Source organism: Hippocampus bargibanti, linkage group LG03 (genome assembly GCF_051943395.1).
Source record: "Hippocampus bargibanti isolate YZ-2025 linkage group LG03, ASM5194339v1, whole genome shotgun sequence".
Classification (NCBI taxonomy): Eukaryota; Metazoa; Chordata; class Actinopteri; order Syngnathiformes; family Syngnathidae; genus Hippocampus; species Hippocampus bargibanti.
The window spans coordinates 29812014-29833742 of NC_142736.1; the positions used below are offsets into that span (position 1 = coordinate 29812014).

Genomic DNA, 21729 nt, shown 5'->3' on the forward strand with positions numbered 1-21729 from the left:
CTGCACGGGAAGAGCGCATTAGCCAGGTTACAAATTTATCAGCTTATGGAAAAGACTATGTTTTATTGCTTACAGCTGTTGGGGCTCAGAACGTTTCAGGGGCGTGGTATTCTAATCAAGAAAACGATGTTTTACTAATGTATAACTTAAATTTGCATATACTCCCAATAAATAGCTTGGCAGAGGCCTGCAGAATTCAGACGTCTGTCATGAATGGCTGCATCTCCTGCTGGCAGTAGGGACAATCTTTCTGGGTTCGAGTCTTCGTCCAGTGTCTGACTGTCATATCTCTGACACTTCCATATTGCATATTTTTACATCGACCATTTATACAATACACAAGTATGTGGCTTGGCTCAGTATAGGTTTGAAAAGATTGACATGGATTCCAGTAATGAACGTTGAAAAAGTCTAAGCAATAAAAATCAATTTCTATCAAACAGAATGCTTTCCATTTTACATACATGGAAACGCCCATTCAGTCGTCCCATCATTTTTAATTACAGAGCCTTCATTGTCTTCACTGACCCAATTTACCATCAGCTGCACAACCCCTTCCAATCACACTTAATTTCATCTGGCATTGGACTCCAAGAACACCAAGCGCCTCCTCCTCCGCGTTGACAAAAAATGGATTGGGGCAAACAATCCACTGTGATCTTTTGGCCCCTTTGTGTTTTGTGGCTACGATTGATGCGGGTGGCAGAGGATGTTTTCTCTGAGAAAAACCTCTTGAAACCCAATAAAGATACAGAACCCCTCGGGGACGTCACACCGCTAATTATCACTTTTGCCAACCTGATAAATGTCCTTCTTTCGGCGTGCAACTTAACGGTACTCATCTGTTGATTTTTGTGTTGTTATCTTCATTAACCGGTCATGCTCCTATCTCAGGTTTTTTTTTTACGTATCCAGTCAGATTGTTAATCTCCACTTCAATTTTTAAATATTGCGACTTCATACCTATCACATCATCATTGACAATCGCGCTGTGTTTTTGTCGTTCAATAAACGTTTGGCCTTCCAATATGATATGGAGAAGCTCAAAACCAATGTTTCCTGTTGCATCATTTAGTTATGTAGCGATCAATTACTCAGTGTGAAATCGCAAAATAACACATTTTGTTGTCTTGGTCCATTCCAGGCAGGTGTGCGGAGGGCGTTATATAAATTAGCATTACAGGGAAACTTAAAAAAATACCTTAAAGGACAACCGACACCATTTTTTTGTTTCCTAACTGACATCCGAAAAACGTTTTAGAGCATCTAAAATACCCAAAAAACCAATAAAAATTAGTTAGTGTCCTAAAACTACTTCAAAATAACCTGGGAGATGCAGAGTTTCAGAAGGTCCCGCCCCCTTGTTCGTGATGTCACGCCAAGATGTCTTTCCTTGCTCTCGAGTCAAAACAATAGCTACAGATTCGGAGAAGATGCTATCTTATGACTCACCCAGTTATGAATATGATTCAAATAGTTCTGAAGAGGAAAGCATAAATACCCAAAATGCATTGTGTGTCGCTTTCTCGGTCCGGGGCGTTCCAGACGTGGCGTTCCATGTCACGTCAGGCATCGTCATCAACTCTAAAACAAGACTTCCTGAATATTCAGCGCGAGTTTTAAAACATAAAATATAGCTATATGCCGTGGAATCTTTGTAAAATACGCTCAGTAGAAGTCATTTGAAGTGATTTTACAAATTATGGACACAACTTGTCCGGAGGTGACGGTTGTCCTTTAAACGTGTACAGACGGCGTGATAAAGACTTCTAAATCGACCTTAAAAATATATAACATTTTAACTTTCGCAGCAGCATCTGGTAAAAGGCTTTTCCTGACTTGTCTCGGAATTTGGGCAATTGTCAAATTGTCCTTCAGAGACTATTTGCTTCTTGTCATCCATTTACCAATGCCTCATTCATATCAAAGTGCCTCCCGTCTGATGGTAAACTGGAGTCTCAGAGATGTCCTTGACTATTCAAAGTGGCAGAGTAACACTTTCCAAGATAAATTCCACTTTTGGATTCATTTCCAGTTTGATAAGCAAGGCGGTGTCATGTGCTCAACACTCCTGGTTCAATGAGGTCTGAGCAGGACATCTTTAGGGCTGATGGCACCAGAGGCTGTGAACCACCTGCTCCGACAACCACTTCTCGTTGATGCAGAACCCTGTTAACATCGCTCCCCCTACCCCATCCTCCACTCACCCCCTCTCTCCCTCGGGGCGCAGACTATTTAATGGATACCATTCCTTGTTGATTAGCCCAAGTCCTTTCGGTAATTACATTCATATACTAACTGCCCGATATAAAAGGAGATGAGAAAAAAAACGGGCACAAAAGGCTGGAAAATATATGGATGCACTTCATGCGTAGGCTCTGATCTTCATTTGTTCACACCATTGTTAGACCCCGATAAGACATTGTTTTATTTCGTCTTCTTCTTCTCATCAACTCCAGTTCCTGGTCATTATTTGAAGACACACACAAAAGCCTGATGAAACCCAAGTTGAACCAAGTCCCCGCGTTTTTTTACACCACCCCTATCCCAAATGGAGTCTTGCGTGGGTCGAGTCCACTTCACACAGAGGTGCATTGTGCGGCTTGACCCAGCTGCTAGCCCATAATTCTTCATTCTATGTCCTATTGTTCCAACCTTTCACCACGCTTGTGTCCCCAAAGAAAGGAAGTGGCTGCCACTTTTCGAGGAGACCACGCATGGGTCAGGAAAGGGGGTTTCGGGGGTTGTGAAAACATTTCTTTGCCAAGTGCCTCATTTTAGTCACTGCAACGCACATGTGGCATTTACAGCTGCCATTATTTTAATGCCCCCCCAAAATTTTTTAATGTCCTTTAGGGGTTCATACAATTACATATGTGAAAATAACACATTGACCAACCAATAGTAGCTACAGTGATACCTTGACTTACGAACTTAATTGGTTCCCAGACAGAGTGTGTAAGGCGAAAAGTATGTATCCCAAAAATTAATTTCCCATAGGAAACCATTAAAATGAGAATAATCCGTTCCCAGGTCCCCATAAACTATAATTTTCTACTTTCTAATTTTCTATGCCTTAAAATAACACAAAATATACCTTATTTTATGTATAATAAATGTGCTATGGTATTATAATTACAGAAATAAACTGTACTGTATAATAAAGTCATTTTATTTACCTTTGTGATGGTCGTTGATGGCTTGATGGAATGTAGTGGCCGGTTTCATCAGCATTAAACACTTGATGAGGAATGTAGCCTTCTTCTTTCATAATCTTGAGGAATCATCCCTTGTAGGTGCTTCCTCTGTGATAATTTTATTTAGTTCCTCATCAATTGTGTTCTGTTTCGCTGGGTTGATAGCTTTTTGCATCAAGTGTACAAATGGCTTGTGCGGGTTGTTTGTGGAGATTGATGGGGTATTTTTACCTTGCAGTCTACACTCTGCCTTTGAACTATCAAAGTTGAAACTCTCTCACTGTCGTCTGCCTGTCTCTTTAATGTTTAAACCACCTCCCCTCACTGCTGTGTTCTTGACCAATCACGTGGCTTTAACCGACGACTGGGGGCGGGGAATAGAAGACAAAAACAGTCGGCTGCTATTTTGTTGTTAAGAAGAAGGGACTCGTTCGCGAAAGACACATCATTCATTGAGGCAGCTTCATGTGCGAAAAAAGTTAGTATGCCAAGGTAAATTTTTCATAAATTTAACGTTCGTTTACCGAAAAGTTCGAAAGCCAAGGCGTTTGTAAACCGAGGTATCACTGTATGTTGTGGTGGTGAACACGGTACACAGATTAAAAGTTTGCGATCAAAGCTTTTTGGACGTTTTTGGTCTGGGTGCAAGAGGGAGGAGCCAACTGTTGAAGGGGCGTGTGCCTTGTGGGAGTTTGAGAAGGGCTCCTCGAAGATCAACAGCTATGACTGCCAACACTCTCATTAATTTGCTCTGATTACCTTGTGTCATACGCGCCCCCAAATGAAAACACACTCAACCTCATGCGGTATCACAACTCGCCCACAGGTTATGTGAAGTTAATAAATAAGCCACTAGTGCATCTTGATACTTGTCTTTGTCATGCAAACGCTTTTAATTGTCAGCGGCGAAACCGCTGAATAGACAAGAGTGGTGTCTCATTACTTTCCACTTGCACTGAATCAACCCAGGCCTCTGACTGACACAATCATCAGGGGCCAACATGGTGGCGGGTCCTCATGCAAGCAATAAAAAAGTAAATTAATAAAAAATAAGTAAAAAAGGTTGTTCAAGGCTAACACATCAATGAGGACACTAGAGTGACTAATGTCCAATCGTAACAGAGCAATTTTTGATGGTGTTTTTGTTGTTGTTTCTTTTTCCCTTTCAGTTCCAGAACAACAACAACTACATGAACATGTCAGAAGTGAATGGCACCCTGCTGGCTGCTGGCGATGTGAGTACACGTGTCTTTGAGTCATATTTTTTTCAGAAAATTAATAAACTAAGCTCATTTCGTTTTCAGGATACTGCCTTAATGTGGTTGTTCATGTGTCCGGTTGATGATTGTTTTTTTTCTTTGGTGGACAAACAAATAACTATCTGTCTTCATTTGTATGGCTTTCTATTGTATACTTTGCTCCATTCATTTATTTAAGTGTTTTTTTTAACTCATTCACTGCCATTCACAAATTTATTCAGGAATTGAAAATATGACAGAGAGCGCCATTTCCGAATTTGTTCAGGTTTTGTTTTTTCTTATTTAAGTGATGATAAAGCGCTGGCCATTGCCTCTGGCAATGTGTTTCCCTTCTACAAGGGGGCAGCAGTTGCTTTTTTTCCTTGTTAGCGCTTTGTTCCAGCTTCAGCTGTTGTTAAAGCCCTTTAAAAACCAATATGGTATTGTATTGTATTTTGCACAGCCGCCTTCATTTCAAGCTCATATAACTCCAGACCCAAATAATTTAGGAATTCTTCCTTTTTTTCTGATGGAAGAAGATTGTCTAAGGGTTCTTACGCTGCATTGAATGCTTATGTAATTCTTCAACTCAATAATCTGTCGGTCCTGCAATTTGAGTGACAATGACAAAAACCCTGGCACTGAAGTGGACACATTTTTGCACATGTCTGGTAGTGAATGAGTTAAACAAGGATATTCATTTGTATTCTGGTGAGTGCAAAGTGTGTGTGTGTGTGTGGGTGTGTGTGTGTGTGTGTGTGTGTGGGTGTGTTTGTATGACTAGTCTTGTGAGGACCACTAACATTTTATACCATACGTAGTGAGGGCATTTTGGCTGGTCCTCACATGTTTTGCATTCTAAAGGCTTCTAGAGGGTGTATGCATCTGTTAAAGTTTGAGAAATGTCCTCACAAATTCACCCAAAATGATTTTTTGGCGTGTATTTTCAATTCACTTGGATACACACACTTTTTACTCAATGTGTGTGTTTATGTTTGTGTGTGCGTGGTTAATGAGAGGAAAAAGTTCATATCACGAAAAGTAAAACGATATTTTAACCAAATTCACTACAGGGGTGAGGACTTTGAATATACCCATTCAGAAACCTCACTCCTGCTGTCATTTCAGTTTCAAGTCCACTTTTTATTTCTTTGTTTTTAAAGAAGTTGAAGTGGGAAATGGGGTGACATTTAGTGTTCAAATGTAACACTACTTTAAACACTTCTCTAAACTTATCAGCAACAGTGGTCCTCACTCCTTTATCTGGAGTTATCCGGACCTCACAAAACCATTGAAACAGGAATGTATGTGTGTGTGTGTGCGTGCATGCATGCGTGCGTGTATGTGTGTGTGATACGCAGAAAGGAACTGTGGTACTGCACTGAAGTGGCAGAAGAATATGTTAGAACAGCGCAGGACATGTATAAGAGCAGCAGAACAATGACAAGGTGTGTTCTAAGTGTGACAGAGAAGTTTAAGTGTGAAGTGATACAGCAGGGATATGTTCTGAGCCCCTTTACATCGGTGACAGGCTCAACACTGAAGAGCATCAGTGAATGTGGTCAGAAGGTGAAGAAACAGTGACGGGAAAATCAAAGAGTCTCAGCTAGGATGAAAAGACTGTAGCGAGTCTGGCTATGATGGAGTGTGGTGGTGGAAATTTGTTTTTCAGTGTGCTTATCCATTGGCCCTACATTCATTGATAAATGGGGAAAAAAGATTGGCTTTTTTTGCGTGTGACTTTCAAAGTGTAGTTTTCACTCTTTTCATATTTCCACTTGATTTGGAAGTACATTTGTTTTGGTCGTGTGATGACATGTCTGTAAAATTGAAACCTTGTGCTATTTAAGCAATCAGAAGAAGAAACATAGCTTTCCTTCCTTGGTAATCCTTCACTATCATCCCCATTCAATCCATTCTTTTCATTGGCCCCATTCCATGAATAATAGAGCTCTTTTTCATTGCTTTGTGCCTCATAATTCACCACTTGGAAGCATCAATTCCAATATAATAAGGAGACTATCCACGAAGCCCTCTCTACTTTTCATATGGATGAATTCCTGTTACTCCATTCTGCTCTGTTATTTTTAGCGCCGGGAACATTTGTGCCTCTTCGTTTGTCCCTGAGATCCAGAGACAACGCAGGTGGCTTTGTGCTCATATCTTGCATTGTCTGGTCTCTCATAACGACAATGTACATGGTTGCCTTACCTCTTAAAGACGTTCAAGAAGCTGAAAAGAGGTTCTGCAGTTCTGCCCGCTGGCATTAAAAACGAAACTATGTTATGCTTTGGGGCTGCCTTGACAAATAGACTTTCTTCCATATTTTATCTCCATAGAAGACCAATAATTTTGTGTTATGGTTCCATAGTATCCAGAGAGCAAATCTTTTTTAAATGACAGCTCTTATTTTAATGCCAATTTTGTTCGATCTCTGTGTATGAGATGTAGTGGATAGGGCTCTTCATGGACAGTTTTCTCTTGGCTGTACAGCTATTTTTGTCGTAATGCTCCAGTCGCGGAATGGAGTGACAGAGTAAATCCAGCAATTTTCTGAGCTGGAATAGAGACCTGTGTGAAAGCTATCAATCAAAAACCCAGACCAGGGAGTGAAGTTTAATATGTGACAATCACTTGTCCCGGCCGGCGTATATTGTTGAGAACGTTTGGACCTGCCCCACAATTTCAAAATAAATAAATAAAAAATGGGTTAATGCATAGATTTTACCCCGCCTACCGTATGACAAGAAACCTTAACTGCGATCTCCCCAATCAGCCACTTCAACAAAATGGGGTGTGGGATTGACTGAAAGGGTGAGTTTGGTAAACTGGCGTCGCTCCTTCAGTGACAGAAAGGAAAGGAGGAAAAAAACAGCCAACCTCATTTACACTTTATCAAAAGGAACAACTGTTTCCAGGGTTTTGGCACACATGGTCTTGCTCCTTATTTAGAAGGACTGAGATACAGAGGGAGGTGAAGAGATTCGGGACACGAAGCATGAAGGCTTCACTGTCAGGCTTCTTCAAACTACTCTAAGATGCATTGTAAATGTAAAAGTAGGACTTCGGCCATTTGAGACGCTGTATTTCGCCAAATAATGAGCAAAGGTTGCCCTTGCCAACTTTACATCACCTGTAAGTAGAGGCCTGCTTGCAATTCCGTATAAACGTACTTTGCATACTGCTTGCGATCTTCTGCACGGATGAACTCCAGCGACTGTATTTCTGCTTCCCCAATGTTGAAGACGGTGTGTGCCTCCCCTCCACAGAATATAAAGAACTTGGATCTGATGTCCTTGGCCAACAAGTTGACGATAGTATCTACGATCACAAGCAGAGAGTGTGAAGTGCCCAAAGCAATTGCAACAGATGTTCAGTTTACCGCTCATAAAAGTGTCTTTTAATACTGCACTGACCAATCAATCTCATCTACTCGCATGCGCTATTTAAGTGTGATAGTTTGGGTTAGCAACACCGATCAAATGGCTTAATTCTCGTGGCAGTTAATCTTTCTTCCCAATGGAAAATGTGAGCCGTTCATTTGAAGGACTGGCAATAAAGCGTTCCATCCCGCCGAAGTCGGTTGCCAATGTGTCTCATGTAATTTAGAGTGATCTCGCATGGACTGTGGCGTTTTGACAGCCAGTGTATCATTTACCTGATGCACTTAGAGGATGAGATAAGATGACCTGGTTGGACCTACTACAGCACACATCCCTAGCTGGCAAATAGCTCTGACTGCCACTCTCAAAGTAAAAGATACGGTCCGGGTAAGATTGCCTTGTATCGTTTTGCTGAGCCAATCACATTAGAGACATCTAATGAACTATAAATATGTAGAAATGGACTACAAATTTGAAATAATGTTGATTAGGACTTTTGATGTCTGATGTTGTCATTTGAGTAGTTGCACTCTGGCTTTCTGCTGATTTGAAACTGGATCCTTAATCCTGCCTGCCATTGATTCGCAGAGCGGCTACATTCAGTAATTACATGCTGCTGCCTTCAACATGTCTTGGTTATTGCGTCTGTGAATCACATTAGTACATTTATTGAAGGGCTGGGAGTACTGCCTGAAAAGCTTTTTGTTCTCTCTCCCTGAAAGAGCAGCCCGATGGCACTCTGGTGAAAATAATAATACTAATAATTCTTATTATTCACTGATAAAAATTCAACCTTCTCATGTTTCTTCCGGGAGGCATTGTTGGAATTTTCCTATTGCTTTTTAAACAATGTGCATTATATGGGGACCAATGGCTTTTTGTTCAGTCGCATGAGTGGGCTTGGAGAAAACGGGGAAATTAATGGTAAAACTGAGATTGTACAATGGCATAACAAGGAATATTTTCTGGAACAAGAAATTACAGTATTTTTTGGAATATAAAGTGCTCCTTCAACCAATAACATATTTTAATACGTTTTCCATACATGAGGCGCATAGTCAGCTTTTGAAAAAATATTTTCTTTTAGGTGCGCCTTTTAGTGCAGAAAATACGTACTTGTTTTAAAATACAAGCTTGTTTTCTACTGAGGAGCTAGCATGTTTTTTGGGGGGGCAGAATCTAATATTAGCCTCAATGACATGGTTATGGGAGGGCTTCCTTCCTTGCCTATTTTAGTATAATCTAAAATGAGTTTGCAACAATTCAAAGGGGGGGGGGGGTCAAGTATTCGCTTGACACCGTGATACCATGATACGAGTGCACGTGTTCTACCGGAGACAAATTCCTTGTGTGTTCGACATACTTGGTCAATAAAGATTATTCTGATTCTGATTCATCCTTCACATTGCGTTGACTAAATTGCCATATTTGGCTGTTGTGCATTGTTCTTCGACACTTTAAGGAAGAATCCTTGATGCTTGGATTCCAGTGTCCTTTTTCATCCACAAGAGTGCCAATGCTAGGCGCATCTCATAGCTTGTCATGACTGCCAATGTCGCCCACTTAACCTAAACATGCATTTCCATCCCCGTGCCAGCAGTTGTTTTGGCACTTGGCTCAGCTGAGCTATCCGGCACCGTTTGAATGCATAAACAGAGCGACGATGAAAAGAAATGAGACTGTGCATTTCTTAATTTTCGATCGCGGGCCCCTTCTGAGCTGTTCCTGGTGTGGAATCAGCTTAGCTTTATTGGAAATGACTGCCGGCAACACCGTGACACACTGCTATGTCCAGTAGGATCAGAGCCATCACACTCCCTCTTACCAAGCATCATAAAAAAGGGTCTTTCCTCATGGGCAGGAGACATATTTAATCACTCCTTGTTTGAAATGAGATCAGACTGCACTGGAGGCCTTGGGTGCATATTTTATTTTGTTTCATCATTAAAGGACAACCGACGTCTCCAGACAAGTTGTGTCCATAATTTGTAAAATGGCTTCAAATGACTTCTACTGAGCGTATTTTACAAAAGATTCCACCGTATATAGCTACATTTTATGTTTTAAGACTCGCACTGAATATTCCGGAAGTCTTGTTTTTGAGTTGGTGACGAGTCCGTACGTGACGTCACTGAAGGAACGCCCCTGACCGAAAAAAAGGACACATTGTAGCAGTCCTTCCATCACGTCAATATATTTTGCTGTACTTGTTTGGTCTGAAAACGTCATCTTGCACCAAAAAGAGCCAGAAGAGGGCGGCCAAGCTCCATGTAAGCAATTTATCAGCCTGTGGAAATGGCTGATTAATTCCTCACACGGAGCTTGGTCGCCATTTTCTGCCTCTTTTTTGGTGATACATTTCCCCCCAATGTTGCCTCAAAATGGCACGGAATACATTATTTAATCGATTGCAAACATTGCTTTCCTCTTCAGAACTATTTGAATCATATTCATAACTGGATGTGTAACAAGAAAGCATATTCTCCTAATCTGAAGCCATTTATATTCTCCAGCAATGCAAGAAGTCTTGGCGTGACGTCACGAACTGGGCTCGGGACTTTCTGAAAATGTCCAATTCGCAGCTCAATTTTTTTTGCAGATTTTGGACACTTTAAGTCATTTTATTGGTGTTTTGCATTTGAATAAAAATATCATACTGCGTGTTTTGGGTATTTTAGATGCTATAAAACATTTCTCTGATGTCAGTTAAGAAACAAAAAAGTGACGTTTGTTGTCCTTTAAGGTATGGAAGAAATGAGGCAGCAGTGATACTGGTATCTGTTTCCATCACTACGTGTTATCAACTTCCTTGTTGTTCTTAAAACATTAAATAAAATATTAAACCACTGTCAATATATGAGTATGAATATGCTCTAATGTTCTTCTGTGTTACGTTCCAATATCATGTGCTGAAAATCATTTGGGGGGGGAAAACAGGAAGTCAAGCGCTTCTCGTACAAGCGTCCTCTGCACAAACCAATTAAATGGACGCCACAAACTTGAAACATTGCATGTCAAGCTCCTCATAAAATGAAGGAAAAACCATGCACAAGAGTTTTCCTGACTCACTCAGCAGCTGCGGTGACATGTCCACGAAACAGCGAACCTCCTCGTGATTACAAATATACTGTCAGTATGACTTCAGCAATGTGTTTAATGATAGATTTGATTTTGCTACTTTGCTGCCATGGGAACCCAAAACACCCCAGAACACACTTCACTAAATGTGCCAAATATCGTTAAAAATGGCCTATCGTGTGTACTGTTTCCGTTTTGTGAAGCACAGAAAATATCCTTAAACAGGTTTATTACTACGACTACCAGTTTGGGAATATGCCCAAAGCTTCGTCTCCTCCTCCCTGTGCCTCACTTTGCTGTCAAAGCAAATCTCGATGGCTGCATGATATAATACAGATGACAGTTTTCCATGCCAGCATACAGCTTGACCCAGCTCGGCATTGGGAAGTCGGAAAAGATGAAGAAACGCAGCAAGGATGGGCTGATCTACGGAGCAGTTTAGTTTATTAACTTTTGGACACATTTGTATGTACCAGTACTGTCTTTCCATTGGCATTTTGGCATCGCCGGGACTTTTTGAGTGGACTCAAGCTTACGGCAGCGGACAGGTCATAGCGGACAGGACATAGGGAAGCGGACAGGTCATAGCGAAGTTCAAACTTAACTCATTCACGGCTATCCCCGAATTTATTCGGTAATTGAAAATATGGTGTGGAGCGCCATTCCCAAATTTGTTCGGGTTTTGGTTTATCTTACGGGGGTGCCGATAAAGCGCTGGTCAGACATTTGGCAGTGTTTTCCCTACCACGAGGGGGCAGCATTTTCATTTTTCCCATGTTAATAATAATAATACATTTCATTTAGAAGCGCGTTAGCGTTTTATTCCAGCGTCCGCTGTTGTTAAAGCACTGTATAAACTAAAACGTATGTATTGCATTGTATTTTCGACAGCCGCTGCCCATTTCAAGATCATATAACTCCAGACTCATATTAGGAATTACTATTTCTGATGAAAGAAGAGAGCCTAAGATTTCTTAGGCTGCATAGTTGTCAGAGATGTTCGGTCAGACTCTGTGGACAAAGGCTAGAACACAGGAAGATTGTCTTTTACTGCCGGCAGGGGACATAGTCTTTCATGACAGGCACCCAAATTGCAGCCCTCTGCCACACTATTTATTGAGAGTATATGCAAATTAAAGTGAGTCCTAAAGTCCGTCCAAGGCCAGATCTCCTAGATGAAGATGACCGCTGGGTTGTGTCTGTTTCACTCAGATTGACTCTGGCCATCTGCGCCTTTACTGTGGGCCTATTGTTTGGTTGGCCCAGTACACGTGTCTTTGAGTCATATTTTTTTCAGAAAATTAATAAACTAAGCTCATTTCGTTTTCAGGATACTGCCTTAATGTGGTTGTTCATGTGTCCGGTTGATGATTGTTTTTTTTCTTTGGTGGACAAACAAATAACTATCTGTCTTCATTTGTATGGCTTTCTATTGTATACTTTGCTCCATTCATTTATTTAAGTGTTTTTTTTAACTCATTCACTGCCATTCACAAATTTATTCAGGAATTGAAAATATGACAGAGAGCGCCATTTCCGAATTTGTTCAGGTTTTGTTTTTTCTTATTTAAGTGATGATAAAGCGCTGGCCATTGCCTCTGGCAATGTGTTTCCCTTCTACAAGGGGGCAGCAGTTGCTTTTTTTCCTTGTTAGCGCTTTGTTCCAGCTTCAGCTGTTGTTAAAGCCCTTTAAAAACCAATATGGTATTGTATTGTATTTTGCACAGCCGCCTTCATTTCAAGCTCATATAACTCCAGACCCAAATAATTTAGGAATTCTTCCTTTTTTTCTGATGGAAGAAGATTGTCTAAGGGTTCTTACGCTGCATTGAATGCTTATGTAATTCTTCAACTCAATAATCTGTCGGTCCTGCAATTTGAGTGACAATGACAAAAACCCTGGCACTGAAGTGGACACATTTTTGCACATGTCTGGTAGTGAATGAGTTAAACAAGGATATTCATTTGTATTCTGGTGAGTGCAAAGTGTGTGTGTGTGTGTGGGTGTGTGTGTGTGTGTGTGTGTGTGGGTGTGTTTGTATGACTAGTCTTGTGAGGACCACTAACATTTTATACCATACGTAGTGAGGGCATTTTGGCTGGTCCTCACATGTTTTGCATTCTAAAGGCTTCTAGAGGGTGTATGCATCTGTTAAAGTTTGAGAAATGTCCTCACAAATTCACCCAAAATGATTTTTTGGCGTGTATTTTCAATTCACTTGGATACACACACTTTTTACTCAATGTGTGTGTTTATGTTTGTGTGTGCGTGGTTAATGAGAGGAAAAAGTTCATATCACGAAAAGTAAAACGATATTTTAACCAAATTCACTACAGGGGTGAGGACTTTGAATATACCCATTCAGAAACCTCACTCCTGCTGTCATTTCAGTTTCAAGTCCACTTTTTATTTCTTTGTTTTTAAAGAAGTTGAAGTGGGAAATGGGGTGACATTTAGTGTTCAAATGTAACACTAGTTTAAACACTTCTCTAAACTTATCAGCAACAGTGGTCCTCACTCCTTTATCTGGAGTTATCCGGACCTCACAAAACCATTGAAACAGGAATGTATGTGTGAGTGTGTGCGTGCATGCATGCGTGCGTGTATGTGTGTGTGATACGCAGAAAGGAACTGTGGTACTGCACTGAAGTGGCAGAAGAATATGTTAGAACAGCGCAGGACATGTATAAGAGCAGCAGAACAATGACAAGGTGTGTTCTAAGTGTGACAGAGAAGTTTAAGTGTGAAGTGATACAGCAGGGATATGTTCTGAGCCCCTTTACATCGGTGACAGGCTCAACACTGAAGAGCATCAATGAATGTGGTCAGAAGGTGAAGAAACAGTGACGGGAAAATCAAAGAGTCTCAGCTAGGATGAAAAGACTGTAGCGAGTCTGGCTATGATGGAGTGTGGTGGTGGAAATTTGTTTTTCAGTGTGCTTATCCATTGGCCCTACATTCATTGATAAATGGGGAAAAAAGATTGGCTTTTTTGTGTGTGACTTTCAAAGTGTAGTTTTCACTCTTTTCATATTTCCACTTGATTTGGAAGTACATTTGTTTTGGTCGTGTGATGACATGTCTGTAAAATTGAAACCTTGTGCTATTTAAGCAATCAGAAGAAGAAACATAGCTTTCCTTCCTTGGTAATCCTTCACTATCATCCCCATTCAATCCATTCTTTTCATTGGCCCCATTCCATGAATAATAGAGCTCTTTTTCATTGCTTTGTGCCTCATAATTCACCACTTGGAAGCATCAATTCCAATATAATAAGGAGACTATCCACGAAGCCCTCTCTACTTTTCATATGGATGAATTCCTGTTACTCCATTCTGCTCTGTTATTTTTAGCGCCGGGAACATTTGTGCCTCTTCGTTTGTCCCTGAGATCCAGAGACAACGCAGGTGGCTTTGTGCTCATATCTTGCATTGTCTGGTCTCTCACAACGACAATGTACATGGTTGCCTTACCTCTTAAAGACGTTCAAGAAGCTGAAAAGAGGTTCTGCAGTTCTGCCCGCTGGCATTAAAAACGAAACTATGTTATGCTTTGGGGCTGCCTTGACAAATAGACTTTCTTCCATATTTTATCTCCATAGAAGACCAATAATTTTTTGTTATGGTTCCATAGTATCCAGAGAGCAAATCTTTTTTAAATGACAGCTCTTATTTTAATGCCAATTTTGTTCGATCTCTGTGTATGAGATGTAGTGGATAGGGCTCTTCATGGACAGTTTTCTCTTGGCTGTACAGCTATTTTTGTCGTAATGCTCCAGTCGCGGAATGGAGTGACAGAGTAAATCCAGCAATTTTCTGAGCTGGAATAGAGACCTGTGTGAAAGCTATCAATCAAAAACCCAGACCAGGGAGTGAAGTTTAATATGTGACAATCACTTGTCCCGGCCGGCGTATATTGTTGAGAACGTTTGGACCTGCCCCACAATTTCAAAATAAATAAATAAAAAATGGGTTAATGCATAGATTTTACCCCGCCTACCGTATGACAAGAAACCTTAACTGCGAGCTCCCCAATCAGCCACTTCAACAAAATGGGGTGTGGGATTGACTGAAAGGGTGAGTTTGGTAAACTGGCGTCGCTCCTTCAGTGACAGAAAGGAAAGGAGGAAAAAAACAGCCAACCTCATTTACACTTTATCAAAAGGAACAACTGTTTCCAGGGTTTTGGCACACATGGTCTTACTCCTTATTTAGAAGGACTGAGATACAGAGGGAGGTGAAGAGATTCGGGACACGAAGCATGAAGGCTTCACTGTCAGGCTTCTTCAAACTACTCTAAGATGCATTGTAAATGTAAAAGTAGGACTTCGGCCATTTGAGACGCTGTATTTCGCCAAATAATGAACAAAGGTTGCCCTTGCCAACTTTACATCACCTGTAAGTAGAGGCCTGCTTGCAATTCCGTATAAACGTACTTTGCATACTGCTTGCGATCTTCTGCACGGATGAACTCCAGCGACTGTATTTCTGCTTCCCCAATGTTGAAGACGGTGTGTGCCTCCCCTCCACAGAATATAAAGAACGTGGATCTGATGTCCTTGGCCAACAAGTTGACGATAGTATCTACGATCACAAGCAGAGAGTGTGAAGTGCCCAAAGCAATTGCAACAGATGTTCAGTTTACCGCTCATAAAAGTGTCTTTTAATACTGCACTGACCAATCAATCTCATCTACTCGCATGCGCTATTTAAGTGTGATAGTTTGGGTTAGCAACACCGATCAAATGGCTTAATTCTCGTGGCAGTTAATCTTTCTTCCCAATGGAAAATGTGAGCCGTTCATTTGAAGGACTGGCAATAAAGCGTTCCATCCCGCCGAAGTCGGTTGCCAATGTGTCTCATGTAATTTAGAGTGATCTCGCATGGACTGTGGCGTTTTGACAGCCAGTGTATCATTTACCTGATGCACTTAGAGGATGAGATAAGATGACCTGGTTGGACCTACTACAGCACACATCCCTAGCTGGCAAATAGCTCTGACTGCCACTCTCAAAGTAAAAGATACGGTCCGGGTAAGATTGCCTTGTATCGTTTTACTGAGCCAATCACATTAGAGACATCTAATGAACTATAAATATGTAGAAATGGACTACAAATTTGAAATAATGTTGATTAGGACGTTTGATGTCTGATGTTGTCATTTGAGTAGTTGCACTCTGGCTTTCTGCTGATTTGAAACTGGATCCTTAATCCTGCCTGCCATTGATTCGCAGAGCGGCTACATTCAGTAATTACATGCTGCTGCCTTCAACATGTCTTGGTTATTGCGTCTGTGAATCACATTAGTACATTTATTGAAGGGCTGGGAGTACTGCCTGAAAAGCTTTTTGTTCTCTCTCCCTGAAAGAGCAGCCCGATGGCACTCTGGTGAAAATAATAATACTAATAATTCTTATTATTCACTGATAAAAATTCAACCTTCTCATGTTTCTTCCGGGAGGCATTGTTGGAATTTTCCTATTGCTTTTTAAACAATGTGCATTATATGGGGACCAATGGCTTTTTGTTCAGTCGCATGAGTGGACTTGGAGAAAACGGGGAAATTAATGGTAAAACTGAGATTGTACAATGGCATAACAAGGAATATTTTCTGGAACAAGAAATTACAGTATTTTTTTGGAATATAAAGTGCTCCTTCAACCAATAACATATTTTAATACGTTTTCCATACATGAGGCGCATAGTCAGCTTTTGAAAAATTATTTTCTTTTAGGTGCGCCTTTTAGTGCAGAAAATACGTACTTGTTTTAAAATACAAGCTTGTTTTCTACTGAGAAGCTAGCATGTTTTTTTGGGGGGGGGCAGAATCTAATATTAGCCTCAATGACATGGTTATGGGAGGGCTTCCTCCCTTGCCTATTTAAGTATAATCTAAAATGAGTTTGCAACAATTCAAAGGGGGGGTGTGTGTCAAGTAGTCGCTTGACACCGTGATACCATGATACGAGTGCACGTGTTCTACCGGAGACAAATTCCTTGTGTGTTCGACATACTTGGTCAATAAAGATTATTCTGATTCTGTTTCATCCTTCACATTGCGTTGACTAAATTGCCATATTTGGCTGTTGTGCATTGTTCTTCGACACTTTAAGGAAGAATCCTTGATGCTTGGATTCCAGTGTCCTTTTTCATCCACAAGAGTGCCAATGCTAGGCGCATCTCATAGCTTGTCATGACTGCCAATGTCGCCCACTTAACCTCAACATGCATTTCCATCCCCGTGCCAGCAGTTGTTTTGGCACTTGGCTCAGCTGAGCTATCCGGCACCGTTTGAATGCATAAACAGAGCGACGATGAAAAGAAATGAGACTGTGCATTTCTTAATTTTCGATCGCGGGCCCCTTCTGAGCTGTTCCTGGTGTGGAATCAGCTTAGCTTTATTGGAAATGACTGCCGGCAACACCGTGACACACTGCTATGTCCAGTAGGATCAGAGCCATCACACTCCCTCCTACCAAGCATCATAAAAAAGGGTCTTTCCTCATGGGCAGGAGACATATTTAATCACTCCTTGTTTGAAATGAGATCAGACTGCACTGGAGGCCTTGGGTGCATATTTTATTTTGTTTCATCATTAAAGGACAACCGACGTCTCCAGACAAGTTGTGTCCATAATTTGTAAAATGGCTTCAAATGACTTCTACTGAGCGTATTTTACAAAAGATTCCACCGTATATAGCTATATTTTATGTTTTAAGACTCGCACTGAATATTCCGGAAGTCTTGTTTTTGAGTTGGTGACGAGTCCGTACGTGACGTCACTGAAGGAACGCCCCTGACCGAAAAAAGGACACATTGTAGCAGTCCTTCCATCACGTCAATATATTTTGCTGTACTTGTTTGGTCTGAAAACGTCATCTTGCACCAAAAAGAACCAGAAGAGGGCGGCCAAGCTCCATGTAAGCAATTTATCAGCCTGTGGAAATGGCTGATTAATTCCTCACACGGAGCTTGGTCGCCATTTTATGCCTCTTTTTTGGTGATACATTTCCCCCCAATGTTGCCTCAAAATGGCACGGAATACATTATTTAATCGATTGCAAACATTGCTTTCCTCTTCAGAACTATTTGAATCATATTCATAACTGGATGTGTAACAAGAAAGCATGTTCTCCGAATATGAAGCCATTGTTTATATTCTCCAGCAATGCAAGAAGTCTTGGCGTGACGTCACGAACTGGGCTCGGGACTTTCTGAAAATGTCCAATTCGCAGCTCAATTTGTTTGCAGATTTTGGACACTTTAAGTCATTTTATTGGTGTTTTGCATTTGAATAAAAATATCATACTGCGTGTTTTGGGTATTTTAGATGCTATAAAACATTTCTCTGATGTCAGTTAAGAAACAAAAAAGTGACGTTTGTTGTCCTTTAAGGTATGGAAGAAATGAGGCAGCAGTGATACTGGTATCTGTTTCCATCACTACGTGTTATCAACTTCCTTGTTGTTCTTAAAACATTAAATAAAATATTAAACCACTGTCAATATATGAGTATGAATATGCTCTAATGTTCTTCTGTGTTACGTTCCAATATCATGTGCTGAAAATCATTTGGGGGGGAAAAACAGGAAGTCAAGCGCTTCTCGTACAAGCGTCCTCTGCACAAACCAATTAAATGGACACCACAAACTTGAAACATTGCATGTCAAGCTCCTCATAAAATGAAGGAAAAACCATGCACAAGAGTTTTCCTGACTCACTCAGCAGCTGCGGTGACATGTCCACGAAACAGCGAACCTCCTCGTGATTACAAATATACTGTCAGTATGACTTCAGCAATGTGTTTAATGATAGATTTGATTTTGCTACTTTGCTGCCATGGGAACCCAAAACACCACAGAACACACTTCACTAAATGTGCCAAATATCGTTAAAAATGGCCTATGTTGTGTACTGTTTCCGTTTTGTGAAGCACAGAAAATATCCTTAAACAGGTTTATTACTACGACTACCAGTTTGGGAATATGCCCAAAGCTTCGTCTCCTCCTCCCTGTGCCTCACTTTGCTGTCAAAGCAAATCTCGATGGCTGCATGATATAATACAGATGACAGTTTTCCATGCCAGCATACAGCTTGACCCAGCTCGGCATTGGGAAGTCGGAAAAGATGAAGAAACGCAGCAAGGATGGGCTGATCTACGGAGCAGTTTAGTTTATTAACTTTTGGACACATTTGTATGTACCAGTACTGTCTTTCCATTGGCATTTTGTCATCGCCGGGACTTTTTGAGTGGACTCAAGCTTACGGCAGCGGACAGGTCATAGCGGACAGGACATAGGGAAGCGGACAGGTCATAGCGAAGTTCAAACTTAACTCATTCACGGCTATCCCCGAATTTATTCGGTAATTGAAAATATGGTGTGGAGCGCCATTCCCAAATTTGTTCGGGTTTTGGTTTATCTTACGGGGGTGCCGATAAAGCGCTGGTCAGACATTTGGCAGTGTTTTCCCTACCACGAGGGGGCAGCATTTTCATTTTTCCCATGTTAATAATAATAATACATTTCATTTAGAAGCGCGTTAGCGTTTTATTCCAGCGTCGGCTGTTGTTAAAGCACAGTATAAACTAAAACGTATGTATTGCATTGTATTTTCGACAGCCGCTGCCCATTTCAAGATCATATAACTCCAGACTCATATTAGGAATTACTATTTCTGATGAAAGAAGAGAGCCTAAGATTTCTTAGGCTGCATAGTTGTCAGAGATGTTCGGTCAGACACTGTGGACAAAGGCTAGAACACAGGAAGATTGTCTTTTACTGCCGGCAGGGGACATAGTCTTTCATGACAGACACCCAAATTGCAGCCCTCTGCCACACTATTTATTGAGAGTATATGCAAATTAAAGTGAGTCCTAAAGTCCGTCCAAGGCCAGATCTCCTAGATGAAGATGACCGTTTAACTGGGTTGTGTCTGTTTCACTCAGATTGACTCTGGCCATCTGCGCCTTTACTGTGGGCCTATTGTTTGGTTGGCCCGCTAAGAATGGCAGTTTTAAATAGGATAACTTCTTATTCTTATTTCGTGTTCTACCGGAAACAAATTCCTTGTGTGTCCTACATACTTGGCAATAAAGATGATTCTGATTCTGATTCTGATTCTGATTATTCTCCATCAGTAGTCCTAAAACTTGATATTCTGTGGCACCCTGGCACTGGAGTGGACACCTTTTAAGTGTCCATTACAATTATGAATAATTTTGTGAAATGTTGAAATATTTTGTATGATACTGATGTACTGATACGGTCCGGTATGCCACAGCAGTATTTTGACCCATCTCTGAGACTATTTCTGTTTGTTTCATTATTCCAAAATGGATTTTCGGGACTTCTGCCCGGTGAATTGTTTGCAAGGTTGCCATGGTGCATTCCATCTGAGTGTTTTGAAAAATAAGCTGTGTTTCAAGCTCTTCATGATTATAATAATGCCTTATTTTATGTTTCAAGGCCAATTACGGTCCAGTGAAGGATTCTTTGAAAGGAAGCCGCCCTAGAAAAGTAGCCCCAATTGCTTTTTGGGCAGAGTTAGAAGGACTTCAATAATTATGTGGATATGATCCACGTCTTCACATTTATTTTGGCTTTTCAATACAGTTATTATTTTGCAATAAGACCGACAAGCACCTTTGACACCATGCACTTCCTTTGATGTTCACTCGGTCAATGTATGAATATACCGCCATTCCGCAGAGTGACTTAAGGCAACATTGCAACATAAAAACAAGACGAAAGTGTGTGAACATTCCCATCTCGGCATAGGCGCATAAGCAAATTAAGCGTGTCGGAAAGCTTTAATTCCAAAGGCAGAAGGATTAGGCTGTTTGATGAGCAGATTTAAGAGTACAGGCAAAGTGAACAAAAAAGAAATACTCCTGGCTGTGTGTAATCATCTTTCAAAATGCTTTTTCAAGCTTTCTAGTCTGTAACGATGCACTTCAACCTAACATCTTGCATCCCAAAGATTAAGTGCCTTTATCGTGCTTTCTCTCCCTCTCCTGTGATTGCAATGTGATTCCTACCATCCAACCCTCTTTGGATGCCTACAGCGCATTCATAGCTTCAGAAAAAAATGACACTTAAGTGCACGTAGAAGTGTGTCACCACACTCTGACAACTCTTGAACAACTTCCGTCAAATCAACGAATGTCTTGTCTTCTTCCCTCCCTTTGTAGACCTTTCACACACCCAGCCTAGGGGACGAGGAGTTTGAGATTCCTCCCATCACACCTCCACCAGAAATGGAGTCCGGCCTGGGCCTATCTGAAGGGGATTCACCTTTCCACATCATGCCGGATCCTCCAACCCAGCACAGGGGCTCCCTGATCCCTCAGTTCCCCCCTCAGAGCTTGGATCTGCCGTCCATCACAATCTCACGCAACATGATGGACCAGGATGGGATTCCGATGGGCAACGGCCAAGCGGTGGTGAGCATAACGGACCTTTCTATTTTGCCAGAACGGCACAGTGAAAATATTGGATGATCCAATCAAGTAGTCAGTGCTCTTCTTTTCATCCGATAAAACGGCTACCATGGCAACCCGCTAATCTCTGAAGGGAAGTCGCTTCTCACTTTTGAAAGCAATGTATAGTAAATTGTAGAGTTTCAGGCAAAACTCAGGTTGTAAGAGGTTAGCCAAACGCAAATGCTTTTTTTCCTCAATCTGAGACGGTCGATTGCGGAGTAGTTGCAGGCAGGCCCGTGAGATTGTTGTCTCTGGTTGGGAAAAAAAGGTGTTCTTAAATGCCACGGTGGATAGGGGCACTGAGAAAGAAAAATGGAAATGTCAAATGGAAGACTGCTTGTCTATTAGGA

General features: G+C 41.2%; 1 protein-coding gene across 2 annotated transcripts in view; it reads left to right on the plus strand.

The window, feature by feature from the left end:
• LOC148900924 (TOX high mobility group box family member 3-like) overlaps positions 1 to 21729 on the plus strand; it is a 71278-nt gene that overhangs the window by 34941 nt on the left and 14608 nt on the right. For both annotated transcript variants that reach the window (XM_088992995.1, XM_088992996.1), the window contains exons 2-3: positions 4367 to 4432; positions 21089 to 21340. In XM_088992995.1, coding sequence (XP_088849121.1) covers positions 4367 to 4432; positions 21089 to 21340 — 318 coding nt within the window. The remainder of the gene's footprint in view (positions 1 to 4366; positions 4433 to 21088; positions 21341 to 21729) is intronic.